The following is a 23951-nucleotide window of genomic DNA, read 5'->3' as shown; positions in this document are numbered from 1 at the left end:
GGAAAGCCTGCCCACTTAGACATATTTAATGTAGGTGATTAAGCAAGTGACTAGTACGGGGTGAGTCCTTTAAAAGAGGCCCCGCGGATACAGAGTACACATGTTCCACGGGGCATCTTTTAAAAGACTTTGCCCTGTACAAGCTTGTGATCCATCATGATGGTGGTGGAACAGGACTGGTCTGAAATTAGTTGTGTCTTTATAAAACACAATCCTCTGAATACAGAAGGCTGAGTATTTGTGGAATTCAGTGAGAGAGTTGTGTTACACCTTGCGTTAATTGTGTGAGCTTGTTTCGTTACTTCATACTTTCTTTTGCAGGTGGTTATGGAGTCTGCTCAGACAAAAATAGCACAACTATATAGAATATCATTGAATGCTGCAATTTCAAGTATCATTCCATCTTTATCTTCACTGGCATTTATTTATTTTTCATCAAGGAGGCATATGAGCATAATTTACATAACTGCAAAGTATGATTAAGGGTACAAGGGAAGAAGTAAATGATTATCTGAATTTGAGACAAAACAATTCTATCTGCTGTCCAGTTAGTAAAATCTCCATTCAACATCTTTATTCAACACCTGTATATTTGCATCAGTACCAGAAAAAGGGTTTTAACAGATTTCGCAAGCATGGCTTCCCTACCCACAGGTATCCCACAAGGTTACCACATTTTTTTCCTGCAAGTGATCCTTTCAGACTATAATTCCCAGGGTTCCTTGTAGGGAAGCCATAATAGTAAACATTAGCCTTGCAGGTCAGGTATGCCTGACGTGGTTTGAAGCAGCGCTGATCCGCAGGGGGGAAAGGCACTACAGAAACGTATTTGCTTTTCTCTTTCAAGATAGCTTATTTAAAATGTTGTGTAAGAAGAACAGAGACTCGTCAGTACTGCACACAGGAGAGGGTCACATCCCCAGCTATTTCCAGGTGGTCCACCTGTCCTGAAGGGATTCGATGGGTATAATTGAATATCACAATTCCATTCACAGTCACCTGATAGTTATTCTTTAGGTTGGTGATCTCCATCTAGTGGTAGAAAGTAAGAAATGTTTTATTCTGAGTTTTCAAACCATACTAATCCACACACAACAAGAGGCATGGAGCAGGTTTTATCCATTATATCAATTTTATTAGGGTTGCCATACTGTTGTTGAGGGGTTTTGGTTTTTTGCAGAGTCACTTCTGACATGGGTTGCTATACATCTGGATTTTCACAGACATCGCTGTGATTTCTGCCCGGTCACTGTTTCCGACTGCCAAATCCCGGCTACGTCTGGGAAATTATGGATGTATGGCAACCCTAATTTTATACCAGTTTAATGATTTCCTAAAATGAAGCAGTTTGTTCAGAGTGCCAAGAATCCTGTCAGATGTATAGCACTACTTTATAAAAGTATAGCGCTCTGGTCCCAAGAAAATCCAGCCCCCTACTGGACTAATTAGGCTAATCTGGGGAGGGGGCAATCTCTCCCTTCTTAGCTGCTTAAAAGGCATTGTTTGAGACAGAATGCTGGAATTGATGGTCTGATGTGGAAAGGCAAGTATAAGCCAGTAAAATGGCTGTAGGAATATAAACACTGCTTTCCTTGATCAGGCCAAAGGTCCTTCTTCATGTGTTTTCACCTACACATGAAGAGCAGGAGGAAGTGGCCAGTTCCTCTCTGCTAAAAGGGCAGGGGGCAAGGAGAGTGTTGGAAGGGTCTTTCCAAGATCAGCTGTTGAAACTAATAGCTGCCACAGAATGTCAGAAGCTTCTGTGTAACCGTTTCAACCTAAGTTGGTATTGTTGATGAGGTGTGCCTTCTGACAAAGATCTGAAATGTAAACCAGTGCAAATGCTCATTCCCCAAAGGTATTTCTTACATGGAAGGCCTGGCCAGGGGAGAAAGGCATGGCAGGCAAGTGCCTCTCCTCAGAGCCCCAACTGCCGTGGATGAAGGTGTTCCGGACTATTGCTCCCTCCTTCAGTCGGGGGTTGATGTGCAGGGCGATGTTGCCGCTCATTGTGTTTTTCAGGTTCACATGGAATCTGGGAGGAAGGAGGCGACAAATGCATATTCCTGGGGTCTCCAAAATGATACAACACGACTTTTAACCCAGCATAGATCTTAGAGAAGCAAGTCTTCCTAATCCTTTGCAAATTTAATGTAGCTATTGAGTGGAAGCAATACAGAAGTTTCCCCACTTATGCACGACTGCATATATGCACATTGCAAGGATATAGATAAATCAATTTAAAGGGCAAAAATAGCCTAAGCAGAGCAGAAAAACTGCAAAAATGACATGAAAAGAGCAGGAAAATGGCTAGCGATCCAGAAGCCTTTGCACAGACCTTTGAGGGCTGTGGAGAGTTGGGAGTTTGAGAAAGGAGGTTTGGAGGGAGCAATTGTGATGGAGTTTGCCAGATTCTTGGCGGAGTTTGGTTTTTTAGATGGTGTTCCCCACTATATATAATTTCACGCATACCTGGAAATGTAACCCCTGCCTACAAGAACTTATAAAATGGGTGGGTAAGGTGGATGGAATAAATAACTTCTTCACAGCTTTGCAAATAAATCTACTAAAGTTACATGCCCACTGAAAATGGTTACTAGCCTGGCTGCTCCCAGTATAAATATCTAATGCTATCCTCTTCTGTACACTTAACTTGGAGTGGGCTGCATTGAACTTACTGGGATTTAGTTCTCAGTAAATATGCATAGGATCTGCTAGTTGCATGTGGTCTGAAAGAAAAACTTATTTTGATCATTTTTGTTCTTGCCATAGCCTTGAGGGCTCTCCATTATTTGCCACAAGTGACTGGGTAAGTGACTATTTACAACCTGCTTTTTTAAAGAGAAATATACAAAACAAATGGGTATTTGAGAGTACCGGTACTTACCTGATAGACATTCTTCTTGAGCCTGCCTTTCTCTGCTTCTTGCTCTACAGCCATCTTAAATAATTCACTCTTTCATCTGCTTGGCCTAAACTTCTTGATCTGGCTTTTATTTCACTCATGGCTCATCCAGACTACCTTTTATGCCACATTTCTAGCCAAAAGGTCTGGAATTTAAAGCTTTGTGTCCAAGCAGGTTTTCTTTTTTGTCCCGGTGGTTTCCCTAGGGAAACCTGCGCTTTACTGCTGATTACAGCAATCAGGTTTTCTGCAGATTTTTATTTGCTCTGATTCAGCAGTAAAATGCGGATTTTCCCTGGGGAAGCACTGGGATATATATATAAAAAAACCAACATCACTCTGACACACAGCTTTAAATCCCAGATCTGTGCCTGAAAAGCGCAATGTAACAGAAAGTCTGGATAAGCCCATGATCTTTTTAGACCTGAGTCTTCCCTGGATCAGATTTGTATTACCACACTGGTACCATCCCTTTCCTCCAATATACAGTGGAACCTCGGGTTACGTACCGTCCTCTTTACGAATGCTTCGGGTAACGAGCTCCGCTAACCCGGAAGTAGATGCCCCTAGTTGCAAACGTTGCCCTGGGATGCAAGCGGAAGTCGCGCACCCACGGTGTGGCGGCAGTGGGAGGCCCCATTAGCAAAAGCGCGTCTCATGATAAGAACAGTTTCAGCTTAAGAATGGACCTCTGGAACGAATTAAGTTCGTAACCGGAGGTACCACTGTACTCAGGGTGGCATCTTTGAAGATTACTTTGCCTTGCCCTATGAGTCTCTGGCTCAACTTCATCCAGTGAGCTTCATGGCTGAACGAGGATTTGAACTCTCCAGCCGAACCAAAGTGCTCTCCACACTGGCTCTCATTATTGTCCTCATTTGCAGAAAAGCAAACCTGCACCTAGGAGCCACAGGCTGACCTAGAAGCTCAGCTTCTGCTGCATGTGTGAATGTTATGAAATCAGCCACCCTTCATGACACTTGCATGTCGTTCCCAAACGTCACTGCCAATCGAGAAAGAAAATTACTCTGAAAGAAATAAATATTTTGGAAAAACCACACACAGCAAAGGTAAACGTAGTAAGAAGGCAGCAAAATAAGATTAAAATGTGATAGGGAAGCGAATTAGATTGGTTGTATCTCTGGAACCTGCAGACATAATTTGACAGATACTGTATATACTCAAGTATAAGCCGACCCAAATATAAGCCGAGGCGCCTAATTTTACCACAAAAAACTGGGAAAACTTACTGACTTGAGTATAAGCCGGTTCACCACACCACAAACCTCCTGGTGGGCCAGAGTGCGTGTGCACACGCGCACACGGCAGAGGGGGCTTCTCTCTCCCTCCCAGCCCCTCCTGTCCCCCAGCCTACCTAGGGTGCTGCCAAGAGGCAGAGGCTGGTGGCGGCAGCGGCGGAGTAAGAACAAGCAGCCCCAAAGGGCTGCTTTCGGGCTGCTCGTTCCTCCGCCGCCGCCGCCAGCGGCAAAGGCAGAGGAGGAGGAAGGAGCAGCCCGAAAGGGACCCTCACTCGAGTATAAGCCGAGGGGGGCTTTTTCAGCATAAAAAATGTGCTGAAAAAGTTGGCTTATACACAAGTATATACGGTGCTTTCTGATTGGCTTCAACTTCATTTGATAATTGAATGTAGGAAGTTGGTGCATAATATTGCCCCCTCTGCTAACGCACCTGTTTGCGTGAAAAGGCACATTCCCCACAATTGTAATCTTGCGGAACTGAGTGAAATTCCCCGGGATGGCAATGTGGAATGGGACAGCCTGGAAAAAATAACAACACGGATTCAGTCTTTCATCAAGAGAAGCAAGAAGACAAAGCAGAACTAAGACTCCCAGAACTAAGACTCCCAGAAGCTGAAGAATGTTCCTGCATTCAGAAATCAGCACAGGTGGATCTTGATCTATTATCAGAGGCGGAAATTGGGTAGGCTGGCTGCAACCAAAGGACACAATTTACAAGTCAGCTGTAATCGCTCTTCCTTAGCCCTAAAATGCAAGTACACATTGAACTGCTAGAACATTCCCACTCTGTATGTCTACCCTCCAGCCCCTATTGAAGCAGGGAGAAGCAAGGTACAGTTTAATGCCTCTGATGTTATGAGGCGCCTCTAAACACCAAAAAATGGACTAGTTTCTTAGTTTTTAGTTGCATCCTTGCCTTTGTGCCAATATATATGCAAACATCAAACGTCATTATTTCTATCTTCCTTGTCTTTTCTGATAGAATATACACATCTTCTTGGTAGTGCTATGGGATCTCTTTAACTTATAGCTTATGTCTTAAGGGGAGAAGCTGCTGGCAAGCAGAGCAAATCTCTTGATTATATTTGCACCTTGGTTGCCTCTTGAACTTGCTTGCTGAGCCTTTTCTTTCATTGTGCCCTGCCCAGACCCTCTTTGACTCCTGTCTGCTTTGCTGCCTCTTAACACTCAGCTTTCCCTAATCTAACTGGACAACCTATGTCTAGACTTGGCCTGATGCCTGTATAAGATCAGACCAATCCGTCTTGACTAAGCGTCCTGTCTCCCAAGAGTGGGAAGATTCAGGAGCTTCAGGGGGAAAATGCCACAAGAACACTTCATATAGCCAAAAGGAGATGCATCTGTTGTGTGGGTGTGTTGTAAATTATATTTGGGGCCTACAGGCTGCCAGTTTACCATCTTTAATCTATGTCAAAAACGAGCAGAAATTTCTAAATTTATCTATGATGGAGAACCAAGAGGCATAGAAAACAGAACACCAATATACTCACAGGATTGGACAAAGTTATTCCACTGTTACCCTGAGAAAAGATGAAGAAACAGAGAAAAAGTGAAAGGCCTTGCAATAATAATACTGTATAGCAGAACCGAAAAGCATCAAAATTCAGTCTAGACCAAACCCCTGCAGTCCTGCCTTATCTAAACTAGGTAGACTACAATATTGCCCCAGAATTTAACCCACACACCTGGGCCGTCTTCTTCTTCCTTGTCTGCAAAGAATGAAAAGAAAAGCAATCGTTTAACTTACATAGAACTATTGTTTGTATTAAAAAAAAAATTTGTTTCAGGGAACACTTGTTGAACCCAGTGAATAGGTGGAGCAATCAAATGTCTCCAGAGTTGTCCACTAACTAGAGAGAATGTTTCACTGACTAGCCTTGCCAGTGCTTTTTTTCTAAAAAAATGTTTAGGGGTATTCTCATTTTCCTACTCATACTGAAATACTGCCCCTTAGTGAGGCCAAACTTAGATTCACAAAATGATTAGGGGTATGTGTACCCCTGTGCCCCCCCAGAAAAAAACACCGAGTCTTGCTTTTTGATTACCGTATTTTTCGCCCTATAGGACGCACTTTTTCCCCTCCAAAAATGAAGGGGAAATGTGTGTGCGTCCTATGGGGCAAATGCAGGCTTTCGCTGAAGCCTGGAGAGTGAGAGGGGTCGGTGCGCACCGACCCCTCTCGCTCTCCAGGCTTCAGGAGAGCCCCACCGCCAGCCCCACAAGCTCGGGGGACAGCGGGGAGGCGCAGCGCGCCTTTCCCGCTGTCCCCCGACTTGGTTAGAAGGCTGGTGGGGGGGAGAAGCCTGCTCCTCCCCGTCGCCAGCCCCGCAAACTCGGGGGACAGTGGGAGGCGCAGCGCACCTTTCCCGCTGTCCCCCGACTTGGTTAGAAGGCTGGCGGGGGGCTTCCCCCTCCTCCAGCCCCGCAAGCTCCCAGAGCGATGCCAAAGCTGCACACAGCTTCGGAATGGCTCTGGGTCCCGTTCTGGGGGCTGGGGAAGCCCGAGCTTCCCCCGCCCCAGCCCCGCGCCTGGGGGAGGGGAAATTAATTTTTTCCCTTTTATTCCCCCCCCCCCAAAAAATCTAGGTGCGTCCTATGGGCCGGTGCATCCTATAGGGCGAAAAATACGGTAGTCAGTTTAAGTAACCCCCCCCTTAATATAATTTTAAATGTTTTCTTTGTAAGGGCCCTGCATGAAATATCAGAATCTATACTAAGAAAGAAAGGAAAGATCATCACTCTGGAATCTATGAATACTCCAGCTTCTTCTCATTTAACATCTCACCCTAATTCTTAACCCAATTCTTCTCCTAATCCTCACTTCCTCTCTGCAGTCCTGACTTGCCAGTGGACGGATCTATACATAGCTCAGTAGGAGGGAACAAAACTCTTCCACAGTCTCATTATTTTGCAGGTAGGATTGAAAACGCATACCAGAAAATTTAGGTTTGCACAATCAAACTGGATTAAAGCACGTGGATCAAACGGCGTTTCCATGCGCTGCTCTGGTTCACCAGAAGCAGCTTAGTCATGCTGGCCACATGACCCGGAAGCTGTACGCCGGCTCCCTCAGCCAGTAAAGCGAGATGAGCGCCACAACCCCAGAGTCGTCCGCGACTGGACCTAACGGTCAGGGGTCCCTTTACCTTTACCTTTACCATGTGCTTGGTTTGTTTTTCTGTTCTTTTTCTAATATTTCCCTACAACTGTTTTTCATGTTGTACAGTGGTGCCTCGCAAGACGAAATTAATTCGTTCCGCGAGTTTTGTCGTCTTGCGATTTTTTTCGTCTTGCGAAGCACGGTGTCGGGAAGGTTTTGGAAAAGCTTCAAAAATCACCAAAGTCTTTAAAAACCTCAAAAAAGGCTACCACACCGCGTTCTATGAGTTGCTCCTCGAAGTCAAGTCGCAACTGTATTAAAGGTGTTAAGAAAAAGGAAACAAACTTGCAAGACGTTTCCGTCTTGCGAAGCAAGCCCATAGGGAAAATCGTCTTGCGAAGCAGCTCAAAAAACAAAAAACCCTTTCGTCTAGCGAGTTTTTTGTCTTGCGAGGCATTCGTCTTGCGAGGTACCACTGTATATACATTGATTAAAAAAAATGGAAGAAGAAGAAGAAAGTCCCACAGATTTCAACAGGATTTATTCCCAGCCAGGTAACTGAGTATAGGATCGCAACCTGTGGAACCTTCTGCCTGGAAAGCATGTATGTTTCTCATGGAGCTATGCCCTACTTCCACTGAGCTCTGGGCCTTCCCATGTGCCAACAGGATTCTGCTGTTGTGCGGCAACCACAACAAGCCACCATTTGTGAGTGGATCAGGGTGCCAGGTTGTGCCTTAGGCCTCCCATCCTTTAGCCCAGTAGTTTATAGGATCTGAGAAGTTTCCACGAAGCTACTCACAGAAAATGATGGCTGCACAAAGTTCGGCTGAGCAAACATACCACCAACCTGAAAAGAAAGAGATATATCATTAAGGGAGCATTAACTTTTGCACTGATAGAAGGATATTTAGCGTTTTGATTCTCTTAGCTCTGGGATGCAGTTTCAGCATTATTATTATTATTATTATTATTATTATTATTATTATTGCAGGCAGAGGTCACTTTAGTGCTGCTAACACAGCCATTTGACTTCAACCCCAGAAGCGTGCTCTATTGGTATGTTTAACCTAGAGGACTGAGGGGGGGATATGATAACACTGCTCAAATATCTGGAAAGCTGTCACAGAGAAGAGGGGAAAGACTTATTTGCTCCTGGGAAAGATCTAGATCTTAAGTTACAGAAGGGTAGACTTCAGTTGAACGTTAGGATAAATTTTTTAATGGTCAGAGTGGTTTGACAAAGTGGTCTGCCTGTTCACTGTGCATTTGTACACCTCTTAAAATATCGTTGCAAAATTTTGCATGGTGGTTCCTGAGATCAAGACACAGGTTTTTGTCTGTTTGGATATAGCTAGATGTTATTTTGAGCCTTTCAAGACTGATTTCCGAGCAACGCAGGGTATGAGACCACTGGTTACGTATATGGGGTCATGGGGTTCGCGCTTACTGGAGGTCTACAAGTTGACGTTAGGCAGCCTTGTTCTAGGAATGCCTTAGTGCTGAACAGTGGAGAAGGTTGGCCCAGATGATCTGCACAACAGGTGTGGGGACCCTTTGGTCCTCCAGATGTTGCTGAACTATAACTTCCATAATTTCTGGCCGCATTTGCTTGGGAGTTGTAGTTCAGCAATATTGGGGGGAGCAGCGGTTCCCCCCTCCTAGTCTACAAGGCTCCTTTAACAGTGATTCTGTGATTGGCTTCCAAGAATTAGGGAGGCAAAGGTTCAATGTGAACACAAACAGGATTCTCAACTATTTTCCCCCAGTGCACCATGTGCTCAACAGTCATGTGACCAGGTCTTCAGTGGGTGACCTTGAATAAGTCACTTATTTCTCCGTTCCAACCCAGAAAATGGGAAAACTAGTGGCCTACTTTGCAAGGAGTTATGAAGGTGAATGTAGCACAGTGGTACCTCGAGTTAACAAACGCCTCAGGTTACAAACGGTTCAGGTTACAAACTCCGCTAACCTGGAAGATTTGCCTCGAGTTGAGAACTTTGCTTCAGGATGAGAACAGAAATCATGTGCCGGCGGTGCAGCGGCAGCAAGAGGCCCCATTAGCGAAAGCCCGCCTCTAGTTAAGAACAGTTTCAGGTTAAGAACGGACCTCCAGAACGAATTAAGTTCATAACTAGAGGTACCACTGTAAAGCACTTCGTGCATTGAAACTGCTACATAAATAACCAGTACTAATCAATCCCCACCAGCCCCAGCCCCCCACTAGATTTGCAAAGCAAAGAGATGCAAACAAACTAAGGGTTTCTACTTACTGTGGTGGCTGTCACAACATTGTAAGCAGGAGGGGTGTATGGGGGTGGAGGCTGAAACACAATAAAAATACGTTTGGAAATAAGAACTATTTTTTTTAAACAACAACAACAATAACAACTTGCCCTTCTGGCACTGTCTCTTTTCCCAATTTGATCCAAAAGCCATCAACTGCCACCTTAAAGTGATACATCCATTCGTAAATATATGAATGCGTAAATAACATTATTGGCTTCCAAAGCAAAAAAAAATTCCTTTTTTATTTGTTTGCTTCCGAAGCAAGTTTGCATTTCTCATGCCCTCTTAAGATTAAGTATGAGCCCACAAAGCCACTTTGTACTAGGTCAGATCACTTATCCAGCTTGGCCCATTCTGCTTACTCCAGCTGGCAGCATCTTGGGTAACAGGGCCATGAGACTTCTGGTAGAATCCTCAGAGATGCCTCTCACAGTTCTCTTACCTGATATTTGAAAATTTGAAACTTAGCATTATTGGTGGTGGTACCTTATTTATGGAATGCTTTCTCTGATAGGTCTGCCTGCTGCCTACTTTCTTATACTTCACGTATCAGGCAAAGGCTAATCAAGAAGAATCTTAACCCTGCTGATCACCTTGTGATATAAAGCAAAATCTTCTCTTTCAAATATTTGTGGGTACTATGAAATCAATTTCAAGAACTGGCAAAGACGCACAGCAAGTACGTTTCAAAAAATAACTTACAGAACAATCCTAATGGGACACAGGGTGTGTGTGTGGAATTCTGTCAAATTCTGCCAAGTCCCAAAAGCTTATGCCAGGCAATGCAATTGAAGGTTTATCTGGGGTCACAAGGAGGCTTGGGATCCTGTACACCCACAGCCTCCTCTGACAGAGGCTTGGCATGGCACAACACAGTTCATTGTTGGTCTTGCCACCGCTGGTGCAGCAATGGCAGAGCACAGCACTGATGGCACTTAAGGTTTCTGCCACCATGACGAAGAAGAGTCTATCTGCAAACCACCCTCTCTGGCATAGAGGTCTGCAGCATCCCTCCCCAGGATTGCTCCCCAAGAAGGGTAAGTTGTTCATACAAATTCACTGCATCTTGTTTCTAGTGTTCAAGCTCGCATGAGAACTGCAACCACAAATGTTTTGTCTCTGCCGACTCCATATGTCACCAGTTGCCAGCACCTCATTTTAAAAATTGACTGACACATTTCTAAGTGTTCTCCTTTGATTTGCAAATGGCTGCTACCCACATTACAAGATACATGATCCACCACGGTAAGCTGAAATTGGAGGAGGTGTAAGAGGTGAAACTGTGCAACTCACATTAGTGCCAGCAAAGCTGATGCAGTTCAAAGAGACATCTCCATTGATCTGCAATGTCTGGACCTCATGGAAAGGAAGGCGGTGTCTGTACTCCAGGAAGTGGTTGCCATTGACGGATACCTAGAATAATGGAAGGAGGAGGTGAGATTAGTTCTTGGGAAACAAGAGGCAGAATTTGTGCTTTGTGGGCTCCTAATCCGAGGGTGGAACTTGGAGGGACAACCTAGTTAAGGTGTTGGAGTCAGTGAGTTGAACTAGATTATAATCAGAGTAGACTCATTGAAATTGATGGAACCAAACTGACTCTCATGTCCATTAATTTCAGTTGTCTACTCTGTGTAGAACTACAATTGGATATAAGTAACTCTTAGCATTTAACTTTATTGTTATGAGTTTGGAGGAGGTTGAGGAACTGGTTAGGCGAGTCCCTTTGAGACGAGGCAAGATTTTGTGACATTTTGCCTCGCTGGAACCCACCGATGCTGCTGCCACTTCATGGGCAACCCAGGTAAAGGAGGAGGAAGAGGTGTAGCATGGCAGCGCAGCACATTCCCACTTCACCTCGGGTGACACAACGCGACACACTGCCCCTGCCCTCCCCACTATGACGAGATGGATTATATTTCCATTCAAATCGATAGAAAAATGGCAGGTGCAAACGTTATGCAAATCTGTGTCTCCTTTTTTGGTGGTGCCCACATGGCCCCCCTCCTCTTATGGTTTCAAGATTTAATAAATAGAAACATTTAGAAAATCCACTGTCAAGTTTATTTCTTAAAGGTTGTTTGAATAAAATTATTATAAGCATAAATACATGATTCTACAGACTACAGCCATCTCTTTAATGCCTTGGATTGACTGATGTCCTATGTTTGTTTGGCTTCTCTCTTGGCCTAGCTGCTTAAAACTGAATGACAGCCCACAGGGAGACAGTTTGGTGAATTGTACTGGACGCCTCATATGATCTTTGACAGCCTACCTTCTTCTTGGAATAGAATTCCACCCTTGTTCTACTTCACCCACTAGGTGGTAGCAGCTATCAAACAAAGGGGACTTGTGAGGCAACCCATTCAGCAGAACTCACAGGTGAAGCATTTCTTCTGTATTTTCAGAAGCCTGGCCCTCCTGAAATGGAAGGCTGTGCCCACACTTGTACAAGCGCCACACCCCTCAGCATGAAAGTATGCACAGAACCCCCTAAACACTTCACTTCCCAGCTACACGCTTGCTGTGGTTAGGGATGGGCAGATAAATCCATTCAAGTTTCTGCAGGTTCCTAATTCTTCTAGTCCTAAGTTCATTTCTCCACAATTTGCATATCGGTCTGCTCATTTCTGTTTTAAGTCCTCATGAGAATTCATTGCAACATCAGGCCAGCTTGCACAGCTCGTATACAGTCTTTATATATTTCTTCTTCACTATCATCATCCCCTGCCAAATTGTTCTTGTCAGCCGAGCCACATCTCTAACGGGAATGCGGCGGGAGGGGAAGGAATGGAGAAGCATATCTCTTATAGAATCATAGAACTGTAGAGCTGGAAGGGACCCCGAGGGTCATCTACTCCAACCCCCTGCAAAGCAAGAATTGCAACACGAGGCTCCCCATCCAATATGAAACCATACCCGACCCTGCTTAGCTTTGCAAATGTGCTAGCAGCTCTATTGCTGCACCACTATGGGGCCAAGCTTCTGCCGGCCTAAACATAAAGCCAAGTCGGAGTCCATGCTGGAGATAAATCTTGCACTTGCAAATTATCAAGTCCTTCCCCTGCAAGACACGAAGGGGCTGCATGGTAGACAGCGAGCCGGAGCAGCTTCTCCAGCCTCCTCACCTGATAGCAGTGACTCTTGACGTTGATGATCATCTCAAAATAAATATTTGGCTGGAAAGGCATGTTGTAGGCCCGCTCCTCAGCTCCCCAGCGGCCGTGTTGCTGAGTATTGCACACGACGACTCGGCCTTCGTCGAAACGGGGGTTGAAGTGGAAGGCGATGTTGCCGTTGCCGCACACTAGATTGACCGAGAATCTGAAATGTGAGGGGATGGTTGGGCTGAAGCTCAGCGGGAAGAGATGGGCAGGTGGGCTGGTTGACCATGGCCACACCTGCAGGGATAAAACTGGAGAGATGAAATGGAGGGGAGAGTAGGGGAAAGGGGTGATTCGGAAAGAGCAGGAGCCATGAAGGTGAATAAAAGATTGTGTTGTTAATGAGCTTTAGGCTGCGTACACACCATCCCTTTAAAGCACAGTCCTCTCCCCCAAGAACATTGGGAACTGTAGTTTACCCCTCAAAGACCTAGAATTCCTAGCACCCATAACAAACTAGTTCCCAGGAGGTTCTTTGAGGGCGCTTAAAACATATGGTGGACCAAAAAAAAAAAAAAATTGAAGAGACTGGCAAAAAAGTTGTATTCCTCAACTAACATTGTTGTCCATATTTCATAATCAAAATCCTGGTGTTCCTTACATTTTTAATGGTGGCGGCTCGACAGCTGATAAGTACTAGTAAAACTACTCTAGGATTAACATTATCCAGGTGGTATGCAAACATTTGGCAAACTGATTTAGTTGAAAAGTTAATGGGAAGATTGAAGGCTATATTTTTTTAAAAAAATGACTGACATAGTTTCGTTTCATTTCATATGTTAACAGAGCTTAGTCACACGATAATTCCTCCAGCAACCCATGGAGAGACTCTTTAAATTAATCTACTGGACTTCACGCAGAAGCACCATGCTTCTGTTTTAGGATAATGTTTGTTAATTGTATGTTCAGAAAGCCAGTCAATAAAAATAATTGCCAAAAAAACCCAAAAGTATGCCACTTCAAGCCACCCCTACCATTCTGAGTGAATAACAGCCTGGGAGTCATTTTGGACTCACAGCTGTCCATGGAGGCACAGGTTAAATCCGTGTCCAGGGCAGCTGTGTACCAGCTCCATCTGGTACGTAGGTTGAGACCCTATCTGCCCGCGGACTGCCTCGCCAGAGTGGTGCATGCTCTGGTTATCTCCCGCTTGGACTACTGCAATGCGCTCTACGTGGGGCTACCTTTGAAGGTGACCCGGAAACTACAACTAATCCAGAATGCAGCAGCCAGACTGGTGACTGGGAACAGCCGCCGAGACCATATAACACCGGTCTTGAAAGACCTACATTGGCTCCCAGTACGTTTCCGAGCACAATTCAAAGTGTTGGTGCTGACCTTTAAAGCCCTAAACGGCCTCGGTCCAGTATACCTGAAGGAGCGTCTCCACCTCCATCGTTCTACCCGGACACTGAGGTCCAGCACCGAGGGCCTTCTGGCGGTTCCCTCACTGCGAGAAGCCAAGTTACAGGGAACCAGGCAGAGGGCCTTCTCGGTAGTGGCGCCCTCCCTGTGGAACGCCCTCCCACCAGATGTCAAAGAGAACAACAACTACCAGACTTTTAGAAGACATCTGAAGGCAGCCCTGTTTAGGGAAGCTTTTAATGTTTGATGTATCATAGTATTTTAATATTCTTTTGGAAGCCGCCCAGAGTGGCTGGGGAAACCCAGCCAGATGGGCGGGGTATAAATAATAAATTATTATTATTATTATTATTATATAGCCACTTGCAAAATAAATTACAAGGCTTTGTTTTAATAACTGTGCATATGTTGTGTGATTTGTCATGCTTGGGTGAGAAAAGTTCCATATTCTATATACCTATTGAAGGTACAGGGACCCTGACCACTTTTGCTCCTGTCCAACCTATTTTGTTTGTTTGTTTGGGTGAAGTACCTTTTGGTCTAGTGCACACCCTCAACATGGCTCACAATATTAAAATAAAATTAGAATAAATTTAAAAATAGCCATTTAGGCTGGGATCCCCAAATAGCTACTTTTGACGCACTTGAAGGGATGGGGAAGCTTAATGTGGTTTCTGCCTTTTTAATAGATCTTCTCCCCAAGCTGCCTCATGACATAAACCATTTCTGAGACTTCCTACAGTTTCAAAAGTGGCTCAAAGTCCTCTTTGGTACCAGGAACTAGTTTCCTGCTTCTTTAGATTAAAGTCATAAAACTTTCTTTAACAAACAAACAAAAACCCAACAACAATTTCATTATATAATGCTGCAAAACAAGCCTCTCAACAGCACCCTTAGATCAGTATCTCCTTCACACAAGAAAGGCTTTTTTGAATGATTCTTCTTTAAAAAAAAAACCCAAAAAACTTTACCAGTTGCTTGAAAGCCAGTTGTGTGAGGTAAATTACCACAAAACATATGAAGACCATTCTATGGTTGCTTATGGCAGCATCCTCACTCCCATTTACCACCAGTAATGGGCAAAGGTATAGGTGGGGGAGCTGCCATATTGGCAGCCATGAAATGTTCTTCAGGCGGTTTTGTGGTAATTTACCTCACGTGTCTGTATAAGAACAGCACCCCATTACTAGGGGCTGGTTTTCAAGCAACTGGTAAATTGTTGCTTCTTTTAAAAATGAAATCCCTTACTATCAAAGGGATATAATTTCTCCGCAGAAATTAGCGTCAAGTATCATGAGCTATGCTATATACAGTGCCGGCACCAAACAAGGTGGCCTATGGGTATTTTGAAGTGTTTACTGGAATGAGCCCTAAATCCTTAATCCTGCTGCTCTTCCAGCAGGTACAATGCCCTCCTTTACAGAAGACAGTCCTCTGTTTGAAGGGATTTCTGGTCTAAACCCTGTTTAAAGGCCTTTTCAGTGATGGCTCCCCATTTGTGGAATGCTCTCCTCAGGGAGGCTCACCTGGTGCCATCATTACTTACTTTTAGGCACCAGGCAAAAAAACATTTCTTATCACCAGACCTGTGGCTTTGAATTACCCGTGGCCTAAAACATTAGATTAGAAGAATGATTTAGGCATGCCTTTTTAAAATACTAATGAGTTTTAGCTTTTTCTGTTTTGCTTTATGCTGGTTTTGATGTATGTGTTATCTATTTATTTTTGTAAGCTGTCTGGGTTACGTGTGTGTGTGTGTGTGTGTGTGTGTGTGTGTGTGTGTGTTACTAATAAGTTTAATTAATTAATCAATGATAAAAAACAGCCAGCAAGGAGACCTTGGGACAGGTAGGCACACAGTTCACCTGCTCACAGTCTTCACCACTATAATGAGAGCAGATGTATTGATCTTTTTAAAATAAAATTATGGTACACAGATTTCTCTAACTTAGTTATGCTCAGAGGAGACCCACTTAAAATAGTGAACCTACATTAGCCTTGTCCATTAGCTTTAATGAGGAGGACTAGCATTAGGTACAACCCAAGATTTTTGCACATTTCGGGCAAATCTGTCCCCTCTTATTTGGGGTGACATCTAAGTGACCACCCTAGCTAAAGGAGAGGGGTAGATTAAAAACTGCACCACACTTTCAGGGGGAGGAAAATGTGGGTCCCTTGTGGGGAAAACTACATGTTTTTGCCTGCACATTAGTACCTGGAACCAACCCGGTTTGTGGCTAAATACTGGTAAATTGTAATATTTCTACAGATATTCTTAAAATCAAGAATACTGGTAACAGGGTAGGGCTTGATGTAAAACCCTCCAAGTTCGGGGGTAGACCACATCAGTATGGGCGGTGAAGTCCACTGCAAAAGCAGCTTATTCACTTGTGGTGAGCAGCTAAAAATAACGATAGTAAAGGCTGGATGGAGTTGTGGCTTTAATCGTCCTGGAAACTATTCCAAAAGGAAAACACTGCCCATGTTGTTGTTTCTCTTGGTTCCTTGTTCACACAAATATATTTTGTCCCCTGAGGCACAATGCAAATGACACCTCCTCTAATGTCAACATGAAAGTTACCTAGGGCTGGGTAAGTTATTATAGCACCTGAGGCAGGAAATCTCACATCTCCCTGAGAGTAAAAATCTCAATAAATATAAAAGTAAATAAGAGGTGATTTAATGCCTTGTCTTGACGACACCCAAAATTTCAGCCGCCTGAGGCAACCAACTTACTCTGCCCAATGCTAGGGCTGTTCCTGACAGAGCAAGGTCACGTTAAATGCAAAATGTGAGGCACTCTCTGGAATTTGGGAGAGCAGGGGAAAGTCAGTGAAGAGGAAGTAGATGGAAAGACTGTAAAAACAGAGAATCAAATGTGACGGGAAGGTATTGATGAGGCGGGATAATTATCAAAAGGGCACAAAGAGCTAAGCGGAAGCAGGACAAACCTTTTCACAGAAACCCGGACTTGCCCTTGGATTACAATCATCTTCCCCTCAGTCAGACCCCCAAAAATGGGGCCAGTAAAGGGAACGCTCTGTGGGGCAGAAAAAAGAAAAGAAAAAGGTGGTCATCTGCTGGGTCCCTATTCCCCAAACTCAAGTATAATCTCCTCAGGCATTATATATCTCTGAATATCATTGGTGTGATAAACAATGGAAATGGTCTAAAAGTCCTGTTTTCTAAATACACATTTTTAGCTTAAGGCCCCAAACTTGGTGGTGGGGACATTCTGGGCAAAGATTTGACACAAATTTGGTAGTGCGCCTCAGGGGCAACTTAGATTGCATTGACTGGAAGGCAGCAAAGAGTCACAACCACTTTAAATTTTGCCTTGCTTTTTTCTTACCATGCCTTTTGGTTGAGGTAACATAGCCAAGGTTATTCAGCATTTATCCCGATACGCTTCCACAGAGCTAACACGAAGCTTAGGCGATGTCTGGTTTTTACTGAGCATTTGTTCCAATTTGTTTATACTACAATGAGCACCCATCCCAATTTGCTTGCGGGAAGCTTACATGTCTTCTCGCTGTTACTTCGTTCATTGCATACTTTTCAATGCATTTCCAAACCACTTTCCAAACCACAAAAAGGGCTCTTCTTTGTTAAGCAGATTTATTGCACTATGGTAACAAAGCCCTTCAGTGCACTTTAACTGTGCAAACCTAAAGTTCAGGTACGCACTTGAATCTCTCCCACAAAACAGTGTCAGTCCAGAGGAATCCAGAGGAATTGAGGAGCTGAGCTTTCCCCGTTACTTATCTCCCTGCCAAGAAAAGCCTTATCCGCTTCTGGTCTGGATTTTCTCTGGGGTTTTTCTGTAACTCAATTATCCTTGCAGCAGCTCAATCCTAGCTGTAAGGATGCACATAGAAAGCTTGCTGCAAGGAGACAGGGAAGGGCTAGTCAGATCTCCCGGCTAGTTCATCCTTAGGAGAGACACAACCTCTTAGAAAATGTCTATGCAGCCTTCCTGACCACCACCTTCTCAAGCTTTCCCCTCTTACACACACTCTCCACACTCACCGGGTTTAAAATAGGCTGCAAAGCCATCTTGGAGCTTCCTGGATCTCAGCACCTGGTCTTTCTCTTTCTATGCCCTTCTGAAGGAAAAGGAAAAGCTTGCCAAAGCAGAATTAAGTTTCGTTTCCTCAGAAAAGTAGGCGGGGTACAAAACTGTTCGTTCTTTTATCAAATGGGAATAAAGCTATTATCAGGGACCCAAGAGATAGCAATGAACCTGCTCCAACAACACCGGTTACCGCATATTTTTCTGGCACGATACATTTTTTTACAACATGAAGGTGCAGCAAGGGGAGGAGAGAAGGGTTATCTGTTGAATTTTTCCCTCTTCTGCAGCCATTAAAGCACTCTGCACTGAAATACAGAAGCAGGCAAAGGTTTACTATCTGTTAGCTCATATGAGAAAGTTCTGTTTAGGGATTGGGTGTGTGAAGAATTCTGTTTAGTTTGTATCTGAAGGTGAACTTCGTACTTTTTGAGTCAATACATGATCTGAAACACAGCCATCCTTTGAAATTTGGACTTCTCTGAATTTTGCAATGCAGTTCTCCAACCAAGTAATGTGCTAAAAAATGCAGGTACTGATGTAAAGGTGCACATAAAATGCTCATCATAGGGACAATAACATACAAAATGCATTCTATTAGGGGAAACTGGTTTGTAAAAATATGTATATTTTGCAAAGAAAAAAAGGTGTGTATTCGGACTAAGCACTAAGATGTGGACGGATATTCATGAGGACTTTTTTTTTAAGTCGCAAACCGATGTGGAAATGTCTGACTGGAAATGTGAGAAACTGAGAGAAATCAAAATTGACAGATTTGCCCATCCAAACGCCTGTGTGAGACAAATTGGGTCCTCCCTTAAAGAGGGCACATATTGCGGTGAGACCTGGACAACCTGTTGTGGGTGGGTACAGTTGGTTAGCCACAACACCCAATTGGTAGGTCCCTCAAAGCTGGGTACAATCTGGCCAATGGGATGCAGTCTAAACAGTTTGAGGGACCTATTTATGCACATGCACGTGACCCAGAGCTTCCTCTTTCAGCGCGTGTATTCGGAACATCTGTCCACCTCTCCTCTACTTTTGGGGCTTGTTGTGCTTGACCTTGCTGTGTCATCTGTCGTTGGGACAGGGGGACAGCAGGAATTTTCCCCACTTGGCTGATTGACTGTTGCCATTTAGGTTTCACCTGCCGCATAGCAAATCGTCACAACTTGTTAGGTTGCGGATAGGCTCTGGTTCAGGTGATAGGGATGGGAGAACGCTCTCACCATCCCTATGTAAAGAGTATTCAGTTAAAGGAATCCAGGGACTCGATGGTTTGGTCAACCCCTGAGAGGGGGTTGTGCCCGTACCTGAGTCCCGGGGGACATTTGGGTGGCGGAGTTAGCCTGTGCCCGGCTTTCAGCTTATCCAGGTGTTCATCCTTGGCTGACCTATGCTGGTACCCAGGGTCAGCGCTACCTGCATGGCAGGGAGCTAGTCAAACCAGAGCCTATGCCACCAGTCACTTTCTGTAATCAATAAAGTTGTGGCCTAAATTCTGCCAAAAACCAAACCAAAATTTTGAGTCAAGTGTGAATTTATTTAGGGGGCGGTTTCTGAGTCTGAACACACAAAAGTTACCACATGCTCACAGCTGATTAAAGAAGCCAGGGTGGCTATCTAAAGAACTTTTAACTGAGTTAAGATTAAAAAAGGATGTGTACAAAAAATGGAAAAGGGGGGAACCACCAAAGAGGAATTCAAACATATAGCCAGCACGTGTAGACACAAAGTCAGAAAAGCTAAAGCACAGAATGAACTCAGGCCTGCTAGAGAGGTTAAAAGCAACAAAAAAGGCTTTTATGGGTATGTTCGTAGCAAAAGGAAGAACAAAGAAACAGTGGGGTCGCTCAGAGGAGAAGATGGTGAAACGCAAACAGGGGACACAGAAAGGGCTGAACTCCTCAATGCCTTCTTTGCCTCAGTCTTCTCCGATAAAGAAAACAATGCCGACCTGAATAATTTGGAGCAAATGATTCAGCAAAGGAAACACAGCCCAGAATAACTAAGGAGATAGTACAAGAATACTTGGCTAGTTTAGATGTATTCAAGTCTCCAGGGCCAGATGAACTGCATCCAAGAGTATTAAAAGAACTGGCAGATGTCATCTCAGAACCACTGGCAGTCATCTTTGAGAATTCCTGGAGAACAGGCAAAGTCCCGGCAGACTGGAGGAGGGCAAATGTTGTCCCTATTTTCAAAAAGGGGAAAAGAGAGGACCCAAATAATTACCGCCCAGTCAGTCTGACATCAATACCAGGGAAGATTCTGGAGCAAATAATTAAGCAAACAGTCTGTGAGCACCTAGAAAGGAATGCTGTGATCACCAATAGTCAGCATGGATTTCTGAAAAATAAGTCATGTCAGACTAACCTGATCTCGTTTTTTGACAGAATTACAAGCCTGGTAGATGAAGGGAACGCAGTGGATGTAGCCTACCTTGATTTCAGCAAGGCATTTGACAAGGTGCCCCATGATATTCTTGTAAAGAAGCTGGTAAAATGCGGTCTTGACTATGCTACCACTCAGTGGATTTGTAACTGGCTGACTGACCGAACCCAAAGGGTGCTCATCAATGGTTCCTCTTCATCCTGGAGAAGAGTGACTAGTGGGGTGCCACAGGGTTCTGTCTTGGGCCCGGTCTTATTCAACATCTTTATCAACGACTTGGATGATGGACTCAAGGGCATCCTGATCAAATTTGCAGATGACACCAAACTGGGAGGGGTGGCTAACACCCCAGAGGACAGGATCACACTTCAAAACAACCTTGACAGATTAGAGAACTGGGCCAAAACAAACAAGATGAATTTTAACAGGGAGAAATGTAAAGTATTGCACTTGGGCAAAAAAAATGAGAGGCACAAATACAAGATGGGTGACACCTGGCTTGAGAGCAGTACATGTGAAAAGGATCTAGGAGTCTTGGTTGACCACAAACTTGACATGAGCCAACAGTGTGACGTGGCAGCTAAAAAAGCCAATGCAATTCTGGGCTGCATCAATAGGAGTATAGTATCTAGAACAAGGGAAGTAATAGTGCCACTGTATTCTGCTCTGGTCAGACCTCACCTGGAGTACTGTGTCCAGTTCTGGGCACCACAGTTCAAGAAGGACACTGACAAACTGGAACATGTCCAGAGGAGGGCAACCAAAATGGTCAAAGGCCTGGAAACAATGCCTTATGAGGAACGGCTAAGGGAGCTGGGCATGTTTAGCCTGGAGAAGAGGAGGTTAAGGGGTGATATGATAGCCATGTTCAAATATATAAAAGGATGTCACATAGAGGAGGGAGAAAGGTTGTTATTTGCTGCTCCAGAGAAGCGGACACGGAGCAATGGATCCAAACTACAAGAAAGAAGATTCCACCTAAACATTAGGAAGAACTTCCTGACAGTAAGAGCTGTTTGACAGTGGAATTTGCTGCCAAGGAGTGTGGTGGAGTCTCCTTCTTTGGAGGTCTTTAAGCAGAGGCTTGACAACCATATGTCAGGAGTGCTCTGATGGTGTTTCCTGCTTGGCAGAGGGTTGGACTCGATGGCCCTTGTGGTCTCTTCCAACTCTATGATTCTATGATTCTATGATTATAACAGCATGGTAAAATCTGCCTCTTCTAATGGATGACTGTTTTCAGCTCGAGGTGTGTGGACAGCAATTTGTCAGGCAAACATTAAGAATCTGTAAAGTCCAGTTCTTCAGCCTACAAATCCCTAGATCTTTATTTCTATAAAATAATCCTTATCTTGTTCTACCTCCCTAAGGAGATCAGAGTGGTATACACTCAATCCAGTATAATAATGTAAGCAAGTGATAGAAAACAGCAGAACTCACAGCAGCCCAAATAAGTATGAGGGCCAAAAGACCTGATTAAAAAGAAAAAAATTAAGCCAACCTCCTAAGGGCAAACAGTGAATGATCACCTTACGGGTAGAACATAACCATCAGAGTTGGTGGCCACTGACAGCGTTATCTCAATGAATTTGCCTAATTCTCTTTTAAAGTCATTCAAGTTGGTGGCCATCAAAGGACTGAGGGGGGCATAGAAAATAGCATATTAAACATTGCCATCTTTTGGATACCTGGAAGGAAGGCAAGAAAGGCCTCTGTCGAAGATCTTGATTCTCGGGAAGGATTATATGGAGGGACAGAGGACTTAGTTATACAGCTGCAAATAAAACTTTTAAAGCAGGCATCCTCAAACTCGGCCCGCCTATGTTTTGGGACTACAATTCCCATCATCCCTGACCACTGGTCCTGTTAGCTAGGGATGATGGGAGTTGTAGTCCCCAAAAAGCTGGAGGGCCGAGTTTGGGGATGCCTGTTTTAAAGTGTGTTGTAAAGTGCAATATACAGATGTGAAACTAGATGGCGACATTGAGCTATGGCAAATTCAATGTATTTTTCAGAACATTTTTTTAAAAAAGCATTTTCACAACCTTTTTTATATGTGTGTGTAGATTCCACCAGAGGGACGCAGGTGGCGCTGTGGGTTAAACCACAGAGCCTAGGACTTGCCGATCAGAAGGTCGGCGGTTCGAATCCCTGCGACGGGGTGAGCTCCCATTGCTCGGTCCCTGCTCCTGCCCACCTAGCAGTTCGAAAGCACGTCAAAGTGCAAGTAGATGAATAGGTACCGCTCCGGCGGGAAGGTAAACAGCGTTTCTGTGCGCTGCTCTGGTTCGCCAGAAGCGGCTTAGTCATGCTGGCCACATGACCCAGAAGCTGTACGCCGGCTCCCTCGGCCAATAAAGCGAGATGAGCACCGCAACCCCAGAGTCAGTCACGACTGGACCTAATGGTCAGGGGTCCCTTTACCTTTACCTTAGATTCCACCAGAGTCCTCCAGGTTACCTGGCCCCCCAACCAATTTCAGGCTTTATGGGTCAAGGCAGGTTCATTGACCTGTACTTGGAAGCAGATAAGCAGCCAATGCAGCTGGGTGGGGTGGGGAGGACTAACAACAGCTGTATATTTTATTTTGCACTATATAGTCATCAGTTTCTAGAATGCTTACTATAAAGCACCTCAAAGCACGTTGGCTGGCATCCGTCTTTTTGAGAGACCATGGACCTTTGGGTGTGAAGTCAAAGTGTTGGAAGGTTACAGTGCCTGTTCTGGCTGTAGAGAGGGATGCAGGAGAGTCATGTTTTGTTGCGGCTGGGGCAGAGGAAGTGCTTTACAGTGGTACCTCGCAAGACGAATGCCTCGCAAGACGAAAAACGCGCAAGACGAAAGAGTTTTCCGTTTTTTGAGTCGTTCCGCAAGACGAATTTCCCTATGGGCTTGCTTCGCAAGACGAAATGTCTTGCGAGTTCTTGCGAGTTTGTTTCCTTTTTCTTAAAGCCGCTAAGCCGCTAAGCCGTTAATAGCCGCTAAGCCGCTAAGCCGTTAATAGCCGCTAAGCCGCTAAGCCGTTAATAGCCGCTAAGCCGTTAATAGCCGCTAAGCCGCTAAGCCGCTAATAGCCGTGCTTCGCAAGACGAAAAAACCGCAAGACAAAGAGACTCGCGGAACGGATTAATTTCGTCTTGCGAGGCACCACTGTACAATCATAAGAATCAAAATGTTAAAACATACTATTACGCGCCACCGCAACCTCCAAGCAGTGTGGGATTCCAGGGGTCCAGGCGCTTATCCAAGGTCTGTGTTTCCTTCAGAAATGAGGCACAGAGTCAACTGTTGTGGTGTCTTTATGACATATGATTTATTTACACATATATACAACCTAAGCCTACGGTGGAGAAATTCAGAGCTTGACACTTCAAGCAGGTCCTGT

At 44.5% G+C, this 23951-nt stretch overlaps 1 protein-coding gene across 3 annotated transcripts; it reads right to left on the bottom strand.

The window, feature by feature from the left end:
• Positions 1 to 397: 397 nt before the first annotated feature.
• LOC308484314 (galectin-4-like) lies at positions 398 to 18485 on the bottom strand. 3 transcript variants are annotated; one of them, XM_081019138.1, is made up of 11 exons: positions 18130 to 18485; positions 17052 to 17140; positions 12700 to 12895; positions 10868 to 10987; positions 9559 to 9609; positions 8088 to 8135; positions 5871 to 5894; positions 5676 to 5705; positions 4595 to 4683; positions 1870 to 2035; positions 398 to 1032 (listed from the first exon to the last, which is right to left on the bottom strand). In XM_081019138.1, exons 1-11 carry the CDS (start codon positions 18154 to 18156, stop codon positions 889 to 891), a joined length of 984 nt encoding a protein of 327 aa, XP_080875264.1. In that variant the 5' UTR covers positions 18157 to 18485; the 3' UTR covers positions 398 to 888. The 3 variants fall into 3 exon arrangements, with proteins under 3 accessions (XP_080875264.1, XP_080875263.1, XP_080875265.1); XM_081019137.1 differs by lacking the exons at positions 17052 to 17140; positions 18130 to 18485 and adding an exon at positions 16316 to 16461; XM_081019139.1 differs by lacking the exons at positions 5871 to 5894; positions 17052 to 17140; positions 18130 to 18485 and adding an exon at positions 16316 to 16461.
• Positions 18486 to 23951: the final 5466 nt, after the last annotated feature.

This window comes from Podarcis pityusensis, assembly GCF_964106645.2.
Source record: "Podarcis pityusensis genome assembly, chromosome: 8".
NCBI lineage: Eukaryota > Metazoa > Chordata > Lepidosauria > Squamata > Lacertidae > Podarcis > Podarcis pityusensis.
The sequence above is the reverse complement of the archived record's forward strand: the minus strand, read 5'-3'. Positions and strand labels throughout refer to the sequence as shown.

Excerpts from the sequence above, each read along its gene's own strand:
- LOC308484314 (XM_081019137.1), bottom strand. The coding sequence starts at position 16,446 with ATGTGGTCTACCCCCGAACTTGGAGGGTTTTACATCAAGCCCTACCCT. Across the intron at positions 12,896-16,315 it reads ACAAACCGGGTTGGTTCCAG|ATTCTCGGTCAATCTAGTGT; the intron begins GTACTAATGTGC and ends CTCACATTTCAG. Across the intron at positions 5,895-8,087 it reads TTGTGCAGCCATCATTTTCT|ACAAGGAAGAAGAAGACGGC; the intron begins GTGAGTAGCTTC and ends CATTCTTTGCAG.